The following is a 13,732-nucleotide window of genomic DNA, read 5'->3' as shown; positions in this document are numbered from 1 at the left end:
GTAGTGTCGATGGTCTTTACAATTTGGTATGTTTTTGCAGTGGCTGGTATTGGTTGTTCCTTTCCATGTTTAGTGCTTCCTTCAGGAGCTCTTGTAGGACAGGCCTGGTGGTGACAAAATCTCTCAGCATTTGCTTGTCTGTAAAGGATTTTATTTCTGCTTCACTTATGAAGCTTAGTTTGGCTGGATATTAAATTCTGGGTGGAAAAAATCTTTTCTTTAACAATGTTGAATATTGGTCCCCACTCTCTTCTGGCTTAAGATATTCATTGTTACTCTGATGGGCTTCCCTCTGTGGGTAACCCGCCCTTTCTCTCTGGCTGTCCTTAACATTTTTTCCTTCATTTCAACCTTGCTGAATCTGATGATTATATGTCTTGGGGTTGCTCTTCTCGAGGAGTATCTTTGTGGTGTTCTTTGTATTTCCTGAATTTGAATGTTGGCCTGCCTTGCTAGGCTGGGTAAATTCTCCTGGATAATATCCTGAAGAGTGTTTTCCAGCTTGGTTCTATTCTCCCCGTCACTGTCAGGTACACCAATCAAACATAGATTTGGTCTTTTCACATCGTCCCATACTTTTTGTTCATTTTTCACTCTTTTTTCTCTAATCTTGTTTTCTTGTTTTATTTCATTGAGTTGATCTTCAATCTCTGATATCCTTTTTTCTACTTGATCAGTTCAGCTAATGATACTTGTGTTGCTTCACAAAGTTCTTGTGATGTGTTTTTCAGCTCCAACAGGTGATTTATGTTCTTCTCTAAACTGGTTATTCTAGTTAGCAATTCGTCTAACCTCTTTTCAAGGTTCTTAGCTTCCTTGCAGTGGGTGAGAATATGTTCCTTTAGCTGGGAGGAGTTTGTTATTACCCGCCTTCTGAAGTTGACTTCTGTCAATTCGTCAAACTCATTCTCCATCCAGTTTTGTTCCCTTGCTGGCGAGGAGTTGTGATCCTTTGGAGGAGAAGAGGCATTCTGGTTTTTGGAATTTTCAGTCTTTTTGCACTGGTTTCTCCCCATCTTCGTGGATTTATCTACCTTGGTCTTTGAAGTCAGTGACTGTCTGATGGGGTCTCTGAGTGGACATCCTTTTTGTTGATGTTAATACTATTCCTTTCTGTTTGGTAGCTTCCTTCCAACAGTCAGGCTCCTCTGCTGCAGGTCTGCTGGAGTTTGCTGGAGGTCCGCTCCCAACCCTGTTTGCCTAGATGTCACCAGTAGAGACTGCAGTCCAGCAAAGATTGCAGCCTGTTCCTTCCTCTGGAAGCTTTGTCCCAGAGGGGCACCCACCAGATGCCAGCCAGAGTTCTCCTGTATGAGGTGTCTGCTGGCTCCTACTGGGAGGTGTCTCCTAGTCAGGATACATGGAGTTCAGGGACCCACTTGAGGAGGCAGTCTGTCCCTTATCAGAGCTGGAACACTGTGCTGGGAGATCCGCTGCTGTATTCAGAGCTACCAGGCAAGGACGTTTAAGTCTGCTGAAGCGGCTCCCCCAACTGCTCCTTCCCACAGGTGCTCTGTCCCAGGGAGGTGAGCGTTTTATCTATAAGTTCCTGACTGGAGCTGCTGCCTTTTTTTCAGAGATGCCCTTCCCAGGGAGGAGGGATTCTGCAGAGGCAGTCTGGCAACAGTGGCCTTGCTGAGCTGTGGTGGGCTCCACCCAGTTCAAACTTCCTGGCTGCTTTGTTTACACTGCGAGGGTGAAACCGCCTATTCAAGCCTTAGCAATGGTGGATGCCCCTCCCCACACCAAGTTCAAGAGTCCCAGGTAGAGCTCAGACTGCTGCGTTAGCAGCAAGAATTTCAAGCCAGTGTGTCTTAGCTTGCTGGGCTCCATTGGGGTGGGATCCGTGGAGCCAGACCACTTGGTTCCCTGGCTTCAGCCTTCTTTCCAGGGGAGTAAATGGTTCTGTCTTGCTGGCATTCTGGGTGCCAGTGGGGTATGAAAAACAAAATTCCTGTGGCTAGCTTGGTGTCTGCCCAAATGGCTGCCCAGTTTTGTGCTGGAAACCCAGGGCCCTGGTAGCCTGGGCACTGCAGTGAATCTCCTGGTCTGGGGATCGTGAAGACCATGGGAAAAGTGCAGTATCTGGGCCACAGTCCAAGGTACAGTCCCTAGTGGGTTCCCTTGGCTAGGAAAGGGAGTTCCCCAACCCCTTGCACTTCCTGGGTGAGGCAACGCCCCACCCTGCTTTGGCTTGCCCTCCTTGGACTGCACCCACTTCCAACCAGTCCCAGTGAGATGAACTGGGTACCTCAGTTGGAAATGCAGAAATCACCTGCCTTCTGCATTGATCTTACTGGGAGCTGCAAACCAGAGCTGTTCCTGTTTGGCCATCTTGCCAGCAATTGTGGCAGTTTTCAAGGGAAATGCTTCCAGCTTTTGCCCATTCACTATTAAGTTGGTTATGGATTTGTCATAGGTGGCTCTCATTATTTTGAAGTATGTTCCTTCGATGCCTAGTTTCTTGAGAGTTTTAAACATCAAGGAATGTGGAATTTTAATGAAAGCCACTTCTGCATCTATTGAAATGATTATGTGATTTTTGTATTTAGTTTTGATTATGTGATGAATCACATTTATCGATTTGTGCATGTTGAACCAATCTTGCATTCCAGGCATAGAGACTACTTGTTCGTGGTGAATTGACTTTTTCATATGGCACTGTATTTTTCAATTTTCAACTGTTTATTGCTGGTACATGGAAATATTGATATTGTATCTTGATCTTATATCCAGTAACCGTGATAGATTCACTTCTTATAATAGTTTTTGCATAGATCCCATCTGACTTTCTATATGAATGAACATGTATGCAAATAAGCACCCTTTTACTTCTTTTTCATTCTGGATGCATTTGATTTTTCTTACCTTATGATACTAGCTAGAGGCACAATTACAACTTTCAATAACAGTTGCGAGGGCAGACATTTTTTTTTCTCATTTGTGACCTTGGGAGGAAAGAATGCAGTCTTTTACCAATATGATTTAGCTGTAGGGTTTGATACATGTTCTTGATTGGATTGAGAAAGTTCCTTTCTCTCCTACTTTGCTTAGGGTCTTTTACAGGGATGAACACTGGATTTTATCAAATGCTCTTTCTTGAGATGATCTCTTGAGATTATTATATATTTTTTTTCTTTTTCAGTTTAATATGATGAGTGACATTCTGTTTTCCAAATGTTAAACAAACATTGCATCCGTGGTATAAAAACATTTGGTCATGAGATATTATGCCTTTTATGTATTGTGGATTCAATTTTCTATATTTTTATTTTACAACATATTTCTAAATTTAATATGCTAAATTTGCTAAAATTTTCATGAGGTTTATTGGTGTACAGATTTCTTTTAATATGTTAGTTGTTGGTATCAGAGTAATGTTTACTCCATAAAATGAGCTGGATGGTATTCCCAACATTATAATATTCTGCAAGAGTTTGTAAAGAACTGGTATTGTATCCCCCTTCCATGTTTGGCAGAATTCATTGATAAAGTCATCTGGGCCTGAAATTTTTTTGAGGGAAAATTTTTAGCTACAAATTCCATTTCTCAAATAGATATTGGGCTACTCAAGTTATTTCTTTCTTCTTGAGAGAGACTCAAGTTTGTGTCTTTCCAGGAAATTTTCTATTTCATCTAGGTTGTCAAATGTATTTGTATCAAGTTGTTCACAGTTTTCCCTTACTGTCTTTTTAATATTTGTAGAATGTGTACTGATATCACCTTTTTCCTGATATTGATAATTTGTCTTCTGTCTTTCTTTGCTGATCATTCTGCCTAAAGGCTTATCAATTATATTGATATTTTCATAGATGCAACCTTTGGTTGCATTTACTTTCTCAATTGACTTTCTGTCTTTATTTCACTTATTTCTATTTTGACTTTTAGTCCCTTTCTTCTACTTGAGTCTATTTTGCTCTTCTTTTTGAAGTTTGTTAGGCTGAAAACCTGTCACTGATTCAAGTTATTTTTGGTATTAATAATATATGTCCTTAAGGCTATACATTTCCCTACTGTTCTGCTTTAGCTGTATCCCATGAATTTCGATACATTAGGTGTTCATTTCATTCAGGTCAAAATAATTTTTAATTTCCTGTTTAACTTCTTTGAGTCATGGTTATTTAGAAGTGTTACTTCATTTATAAATATTTCAAGCTTGTCCAGAGATTTTCTGTTATTGATTTCTATTTTATTTCTATCATGATCAGATAACACACTTTGACCTGAGTACTTTTAAATTTATCGATACTTGTTTGGGCAGGAGTAAGGTCTACCTTAGTGATTCTCAATGAACATGGAGGGAAGGTGTTTTCTGATTTGTGGAATGTTTTGTAAATGTCACATAAATCCTTCAAGCCTTCTATTTGTTCTATAAACATTGATAGAGGAGTACTAAAATCTCTTACTGTAATTGAGATTGTATCTATCCTGTAGTTTTATCACTGCATTTTCTTTTCTCTTCTCTTCTCCCTTTCTTTCCCTTTCCCTTTCCTTCCTTCCTTCCTTCCTTCCTTCCTTCCTTCCTTCCTTCCTTCCTTCCTTGTTTCCTTCCTTCCCTTCTTTCTCTTTCTTTTCTTTCTCTTTCCCTTTCTCTTTCTCTCTCTCTCTCTTTCTTTTTTGACAGAGTCTCACTCTGTTGCCCAGGCTAGAGTACAGTGTGATCATGGCTCACTGCAGCCTCGACTTCTCAGGCTCAAGCCATCTTACCAGCTCAGCCTCTCAAGTAGCTGGAACTGCAGGTGCATGTCACTGAACCCGGGTAATTTTTTTAAAAATAAAAATGGGGTCTCATTATGTTGTCCAGGTTGGTCTCGAACTCTCGGGCTCAATCAATTCTCCCACTCAGCCTCCCAAAGTGCTGAGATTATAGGTGTGGTCACTATACCCGGCTTTGACTAAAATTGAGGTATAATTTATATAACATAAATATCTGTTTTAAGTATACAGTTTAGAAATTTTCAGTAAATTCTAAAATCTGTATATACATCACTACAATCTAATGTTAGAATATCTCCTTCACTGCCAAAGGATTACTCACACCCATTTTCAGTCACTGTCTATTGCTACTTCCAGCCAACTGCTAACTTAATCTGTCTCAATAGATTTGTCACTTCTATACATGTTATGTAAGTCGAATCATAGAACACATGGCCTTTTGCATCTAGCATCTTTCATTTAGCATAATATTTTTGAGGTTTGACTACATTGTAGTATGTAGCAGTATCTTCTTTCTTGTTATATATAGTAATCAGTTGTGCAGATATACCACATTTTATTATCCATTCACTGGTTGATGAATATTTCGACTATTTCTACCTTTTAATCATTGTGAATAATGCTGCTGTAAACGTTCATGTACAAGTCTTTCAGTGAACCTTCACTTTTGTTTCTCTTGAAGGTAAATTAGTGGTCATATGGTAAATTCATTTTTAACTTTTTAACAAAAGACGAAAATGTTTTCCAAAGTGTCTGTACCATTTCACATTTACATCAGCAAATGGATGAGGGTTCCAATTTCTGCCCTTCTTGCAAAAATTTGTTATCATCTTTCTTTTTTATTACATTCATTCTAGTGGGTGTTAAATAATATAATTGTGGCATAACTTGCATTTCACTAATAACTAACGATGTTGGGCATCTTTTCATGGCCTTATTTGTGATCCATATATTTTATTCTTTCAAATGACTATCAAGTATTTGCCCACTTTTTGACAGCACTATTTATCTTCTTACTATTATTGCATTTTAAGGGCTCCTTATATATTCTGGATACAAATCCTCTGTCAAATATGAGATTCACAGATAAACATTATGTGCCGCATAATGATGTTTAAGTAAACGACTAATTGTATATAAGATAGTGGTCCCATACAATTATGATGGAACTGAAAAATTCCCTATTGATGTCACAGCCATCACAATGTCACAGTATAATCACTTTATTTTTTATAAATAAAGTGTAGCCTAAGTTTTCAATGTTTATAAAGTCTACTGTAGTATATACAATAATGTGCTAGGCCTTCGCATTCACTTACCAAGTTTCTCACCGACTCACCCTGAACAACTTCCAGTCCTGCAATCTCCACTCATGGTAAGTACCCTATTCACGTATATCATTTTTTAATCTTTTATACCATATTTTGACTGTACCTTTTCTATATTTACATACATTTAGATAAATAAATACTTGTCATTGTGCTACAATTGCTTACAGTATTCAGCATAGTAACGTGCTTGTACAGGTTTGTAGCCTACAAGCAACAGACTATACCACATTGCTGAGGTGTATAGTAGGCTATACCACCTAGGCTTGTATAAGTGCACTCTATGATGTTCATGCAATGATGACAATGTTTAATGGCACATTTCTCAGAAAGTAATCTGGTCATTAGCTGCCACGTGACTGTGTTTTCTCCCAGCCTGAGGCTTTAAAAAAATCTTCTTAATGATGTCTTCAAAAGCAAATATTTTAAATTTTGGTGCAGTCCAATGTATTATTTTTTATTGATCAAGCCTTTGGTGGTGTTTTGGGGAAAACTGCCTAACCCAAAGGAATGAAGATTTTTCTCCTATGTTTTCTTTGAAGACTTTTATAGTCTTAACTCTTACAGCTGGGTCTATTATCCACTTTAAGTTAATTTTTGTGTATAGCGTGAGGTCAGGTCTAAACTGAGTATTTTGTATGTGGATATTAAATTGTTCCAGCATTATTAGTAAAAAAAAAACAAAAACAAAACTATTTCCCCCATTGATTTGCTTTGGATCCTTTGTTGAGAGTCAACTGACCATGAATGTAATTTTTAATTCTAAATTTGGTTCAATTTATCTATAGGTCTATCATTATGCCAGTATTATACCATTGCAATTACTGTAGCTATACAATAAATATGGAAATGAGGAAATATATATCTTCCAGATTTGTTTTAGCTGCTCCAGATCTTATACTTTCTCATAGAAAGGCTAGAATCTGCTTGTTAATTTCAGCAAAATATCCTGCTTAGATTTTGATAGGAATTGGGTTTAATCTGTAGACTAATTGGGAGAAGAGCTATCATCTTAATAATACTGGCTGTTCCAATTCATGCATGTGGAATACATCTCCATTTATTTATATCTCTTTTTCATTTCTCTGAACAATGTTTTGTGATTTTTTAGTGTACAAGTTTGAACTTCTTTTGTAAAATTTAATTCATCGTTGTTGTTTTTTTTTTTGTTTGTTTGTTTTGCGATGGAGTCTTACTCTCTTACCCAGGCTGGAGTGCAGTGGCATGATTTCAGCTCACTGCAACCTCTGCCCTCCAAGTTCAAGTGATTATCCTGTCTCAGCCTCCTGAGTAGCTGTGATTACAGGCGCCTGCCACCATGCCCGGCTAATTTTTGTACTGTTAGTAGAGATGGGGTTTCACCATGTTGGCCAGGCTGGTCTCAAACTCCTGACTTCAAGTGATCTGCCCACCTTGGCATCCCAAAGTGCTGGGATTACAGGCATGAGTCACTGCGCCTGGTCAAAAATGTTTTCTTAATTTCATTTTCAAAATGTTAATGGATAGATTCTTGTATATTGTTCATGTATCTTGGGACCTTGCTGTCCTTGTTTATTAGTTCTAGTAGTTTTTGTGTGGCTTCTTTAGAATCTTCTACATATAGAATCATGTCATCTGTGAATAAACGCAGTTTCTCTCTCTTCTTCCTCACCATTCTGAATGCCTTTTATGTATTTTTCTTGCCTGACTGTCCTAACTACAATCTCCAGTGCACTGCTGAATAGAAGTGATAATAAGAGACATCCTTTCCTAGTTATCAATACTAGAGGGGAAAGCATTTATTACCATGAAATATGGTTTGTCATCTAAAGGGTGTTCATAGGTGGTCTTTATCAGAAAGTTCTCTTCTATGCCCACTTTGTGGAGGGTTCTTTTCTAGGCCTACTATGTTCTCTTCCATGCCCATTCACTTTTTTTTTTTTAATTGTGAATGAGCACTGAATTCTGCCAAAGCTTTTTCTTCATATTTTCATATATTCATGTGGTTTTTGTTCTTTTTTCTATTACTATGTTGAATTACATTAATTGACTTTTGGATAATAAATCAACTCTATATCACTTGGATAAATCCCTTTTGGCTATGGTGTACAATCTTTTGCATATACTGTTGGATTCGATTCATTAATAGTTTGCTGAAGATGTCTGTGTGTATGTTCATGAGGAATATTGGTCTGTAGTTTTCTTTTCTTTTAATGTGTTTGTCTGACTTTGGCATGAGGGAAATACTGGTCTTATAGAATGAATTGGTGGGTATTCCCTTTCTCTTTCTAATCAAGGAATTTGAGAAACATTAGTGTTTCTTTTCTTAGGTTTAAAAGAATTCAAGAGTGAAGCCTAGGCTTTTCTTTGTGGGAAGATTTTTTCATTATCAATTCATTAATTCAACTTCTTTACTTATTATAGGTTTATTCAGATTTTTAGCTGTTTATGGATCAGTTTCTGCAATTTGTGGCTCTCCAGGAATTTATCCATGTCATCCATGTTGTTTAACTTTTTGGCATAGAATTGTTCATTGTATTCCAAAATAATTCCCCAAAGGGGATTTATACACTTTTAATGATAACTGTTCACCTGTATGTTCTCTCAACATATATTTTCAGCAGTGTCTCACTCTACTGGTATCAATTTACTGTATTAGTTCGTTTTCATGCTGCTGATAAAGACATACTTGAGACTGGGAAGAAGAAGAGTTTTAATGGACTTATAGTTCCACATGACTGGGGAGGCCTCACAATCATGGTGGAAGGCATGATCTTTGAAATATGATACATATACTTAAAATTAAATGCAATATTTATCCACCAGATGAAGAAAAACCCTTAAGGAGGTTCTTGTCACCAAAGGAGTTTATAACATATTAGTAATTTATTCATATTCTGACTTGTACCTTCCATTATGACTAATATATCGTATTAGCCTAATTAGCCAAAGGTAATGTTGTTTTTAGCTTTCTATCTATTCCTAAATGTTATTTCCTAGTTTTTATTTCTTTCTTTTATGTGTATGTACATGTTTTTACTTATCTTCAGGCTTACATATCATTAATAAATTATTTACTAGAGGTTAGTTGATAGTGACAAGACTGACATGGTACAACATGGAGTCATTATGTCACCCATAGGTAAGTTTAATACTATTACTGACTAAGTATCAGAAAGATCATTTGGGGATGTGAAAATATTAAAAGCTGCAAGATAAATTATAACAACTGCATGAAAATCCATGACACATACAGCTAACCAGTACTCTAATCTCATTTTTTCTCACATCCACTCTTCCTAAGTAGCATGGGGAAAAAAATGAAAAATGTTGATAGATTTAACTGTTTCAGGTATTGAGAGTCCTCAAGTCTACCAGTTATTGCAATAAAAACTGAAGGAAAGGTCAATCCCTAATGAAAAGAAGATGCTGGCTAGCGTTAGCAGCCTATAAACTTTAAGAATTAGTATATAAATTACATTAGGTTGGGACATATAGTAGTAATCATTATGTAGTAACCCGTCATCCCACACTGTAATTCAGAGAGAAAGTACTGAATAGATACAATGGTCACAAAGAATAAAATTAATTTACATACAGTTCATTGTAACATGATTATTACAACAAAAGATGTCGTAATGGCATTTGAAAATAGAAATGGATGAGTGTTTACTGTGTGGGGAGGCTGAAAGAAGTTGATGCTATAGAATTAGTGTTCAATTAATACCATCCAAAGGTACAAGACTATATTAAGTGGAAATAAAATTCCAGCAGAGGGGTTATTTTAAAAAGGATTGAAAATAATTCTCTAGGTTTTCCTACGACTACTAAGTATCCCATAAGATCAATCCTTACCTCTAATTCTCTACTAATCAAGCAGTCTTCTAATATATATATGATGTATTCTTCTATTCAGCAGAAGTGTGTGATCCAGATAGACAATACTCATTTGTCAAACTGCCAGCTATACTTCCCATGATTAATAAATGACATGGCATTTGTGCTTATAAATTTATACTTCTAAAATTTGGTTAATGTCAATGAGTCCTGAAGCACTTGACAAAATGTTGCTAAAACTGGAGCATGCTGTCTCCATAAAGATATAACTACCCCATGAATACTATGCAAAACAGTATACATATACCTCAGTTTCCAATAGTAGATTGATTAGAAAAATAATGACCTGAGTTTTAGGGGCGAAGAGTTTAAAATGTCATTATTCAATCTGGAAAATATTTCTGAGTTTATTTTAAGCATCTATGGAATGATGTAATTGTATTTTACATTTCAGACTGTAAAATCCAGGGCAAAATGTAATGTTGATGATAATAATAACAATAATAACAATAACATCAGTTTATATTACTGAGACTAATTAATTCTTATAACTACCCTGTAATGCAGGTATTACTATTTCCCTTTTATGAACGAAGAAAGTGAGGCATAGAGAGAGGATCTGCCACAAAACATACAGTTCTAAAGTGTAAGAATTAATATTTAAACTCAGGGTAGTCTGAAATTAAAATTCATGGTTTCAACCACTATAGTATACTTGGTATACTACATATTCATAAAATACCTAGAGTAATAAAGGAGGAAATGATAATTTTGTGCATACAGCTATGTGGCTAAATTCATATTAGCCATCTTATTCCTATATTTAGGATTCTAAGCACTAAGATTTAAATGTAAATGTGCTTATTTGGTGTCATATCACCCAAAATACAAATATAAACCACTTCAACATTGTGATAGGTGATTGCTATGGGTACAACCTTATTTTAGTGTTTCAAACAATTCAAAAGCTTCAATAATAGCTATGGAAATACTAACAAATGATTATTAATATTTACAATGATATCTTCAAATTCTGTATCATACATATAACTCAAGATTAGGAAAATTCAATAAAAATATGAAAGAATTTTGGTAAAACTTACTTTGCAATCTCCGTGTTGGGCTCTCTCCATGGAGCTGTCTTCGTGGCATATATGGAGAAGGGTGGGGGAGTGGCAATGAAGAGACATCATGCGTCTGAAGTTTGTACCAATGTGGCTCATCATCTAATAATGCTGTTTCTAATTCAATTAAAATCTACAAACCCAAGAGACAAAGGACAGTTATAATATACCAATAATAAAGAAATTATGTTAAGTGGTCCTACAACTTTTGTAGTAATAATTATAATAGTAATGCTATTACATGAAAAACAAGGTCATTTAGACGTTGCAAAATTGTCAGTATGCTTTTGACAATAAATAAACTTTTATAACTTCTTTAGTGATTTAATAGTTTTAAATATCTAAGACATTTATTTTTTTGACCCTTGACTACCCGTTACAAAAGTAACACTTTTCATTTTAAATGACTGTAATAATAACTAATATTTGTATATCGTTTTAGAATTTTAAAAGCGTTTTTATTTAGAGTCAACCTAAACCCCCCTCAGTGATGACTAAGTAAAGAAAATATGGTACATACACACCATGGAATACTAAGCAACCATAAAAAAGAACAAGATCATGTCCTTTGCAGGGACATGGATGAAGCAGGAGGCCATCATCCTTAGCAAACTAATGCATGAACAGAAAACCAAATACTGCATTCTCACTTTTAAGTGGGAGCTAAATGATGAGAATACATGGACCCACTGAGGCAAATAATACATACTGGGGCCTATCGGAGAGTAGAGGGTAGGAGGAGGGAGAGTATCAGGAAAAATACTAGTTGGTACTAGGCTTAATACCTCGGTAATGAAATAATCTGCACAACAAACCCCATTAAACATGTTTACCTATGTGACAAACCTCCACATGTATCCCTGAACTTAAAAGTTAAAAAAAATTAACTTTTATAAGAACTTTTAAATGGGAAGAGTAAAACAAATTTGAAGTGCCTACTGTGTATTATGAACCGTGCCATATTATCTGCCATAATTATTTTAAAAATTACTAGCTTTGTCTTATTGTTTAATTTTCATAAGCAAAAATACCAAGGCTAAGAAAGGTTAAAAGAACTTATCTAAGGTCACACCAGCTTTTAAGTGAAAGAGGTGTAAACTGAATCAGCCTGTCTAATTTAAAATTCTGAATTTATCATACCATCCTGCTAAAGATTTAAAACAAGAAAAGAAAAAAACAAGAATGGATTTTAAACATGAACTATATTATAATACAAATTTTATAACACAAATTTTAAAAAATTTACCCAAAATATAAGTCTGTAGAAATTAATGTCTACTTTTTTTTAGGAGGTTGTGCAAGTGACAGTGTTTGTGCTTTGTGTTTACAAGAAAGGCCACATAAAGATAAATTACTATTTACCTAAGGGAGGTAAAGAAGCAACACAGCCAAGTTAATATTTCATTCTTTCTTTTTTGTTTTTGAGACAGGGTCTTGCTCTGTCACCCAGGGCGGGGTGCAGGGGTGCACTCATAGCTAACTGCAGCCTCAAACTCCTGGGGTAAGGCAATTCTCCCACCTCAGCCTCATGAGTAGCTACGACTACTGTATGCAGCACCATGCCTAGCTAATTTCTTTTTTTATTTTTTATTTTTAAACATGGGGGTCTTGCTATGTTACCTAGGCTGGTCTTGGACTCCTGGTCTCAAGCTATCCCCGTCTCCACTTCCCAAAGGATTGGTATTACAAGTGTGAGCCACCATGCCTGGAGTTATTTCACTCTTTCTAAATTTTCCCTAGTCATTTTCAAAATTATAGGTACTGTGTTCCAAAGTATTACAAACACACAATACAACACACTTATTTAATTCTCATATTAACCCTGAGTTGCATAAAGTATTATTCCCACTTGGTTGAAGAACAAACTGAAGCACAGATGGGTCAAATAACTTGTTCAAAGACCCAAGGCTAAGAAGTGGTAGTGCCAGGAATATAAACCCAGTCAGTTAGCTCCAGAATCTCTGCTCCTAACAACTGTATGACCCTTCTTCCCAAAGGTCACACAAGGGATTTTAGTTTAGTTTAGCTTTTTTTTTTTTTTTTTTTTGAGATGGAGTCTTGCTCTGTTGCCCAGACTGGAGTGCAGTGGCGTGATCTTGGCTCACTGCAAGCTCTGCCTCCCGGGCTCAAGCGATTCTCTTGCCTTAGACTCCTGAGTAGTTGGAATTACAGGAGCCCACCACCGTGCCCAGCTAATTTTTGTATTTTGGGTAGAGATGGGGTTTTGCCACATTGGCCAGGCTGGTCTCGAACTCCTGACCTCAGGTGATCTCCCCCCGCTTGGCCTCCCAAAGTGCTGGGAATACAGAAGCATTTTTAGTTTACCACTCTTTGGTTCCTCAGCTGACAACACTCACTTCAATATTTCTATAGACTTGTTTTTCCCGTGAGATTACCATTTAATTTACTCAGAAACAAACAAACAAACAAACAAACCAAAAAACTGATATAGTTTGGCTGTGTTCCCACCCAAATCTCATCTTGAATTTTAACTCACACAATACCCTCGTGTCATGAGAGAGACCCAGTGGGAGGTAATTGAATAATGAAGGTGGGTCTTTCTCATGCTATTCTCCTCATAATGAATAAATCTCGCAAGATCTAATTGTTTTATAAAGAGGAGTTCTCCTGCATAAGTTCTCTCTTTGCCTGCTTCCATCCATGTTAAGACATGACATGCTCTTCCTTGCCTTCCACCATGATTGTGAGGCCTCCCCAGTCACGTGGAACTATAAGTCCATTAAAACT

At 36.5% G+C, this 13,732-nt stretch overlaps 1 protein-coding gene across 8 annotated transcripts in view; it reads right to left on the bottom strand.

The window, feature by feature from the left end:
* RIMS2 (regulating synaptic membrane exocytosis 2) overlaps positions 1–13,732 on the bottom strand; it is a 747,502-nt gene that overhangs the window by 307,442 nt on the left and 426,328 nt on the right. For all 8 annotated transcript variants that reach the window (XM_015145837.3, XM_028852821.2, XM_077943948.1 and 5 more), the window contains one exon: positions 10,964–11,117. In XM_015145837.3, coding sequence (XP_015001323.1) covers positions 10,964–11,117 — 154 coding nt within the window. The remainder of the gene's footprint in view (positions 1–10,963; positions 11,118–13,732) is intronic.

This window comes from Macaca mulatta, chromosome 8 (assembly GCF_049350105.2).
Source record: "Macaca mulatta isolate MMU2019108-1 chromosome 8, T2T-MMU8v2.0, whole genome shotgun sequence".
NCBI classification, from domain to species: Eukaryota; Metazoa; Chordata; class Mammalia; order Primates; family Cercopithecidae; genus Macaca; species Macaca mulatta.
This window is presented reverse-complemented; position numbering and strand designations above follow the sequence as displayed.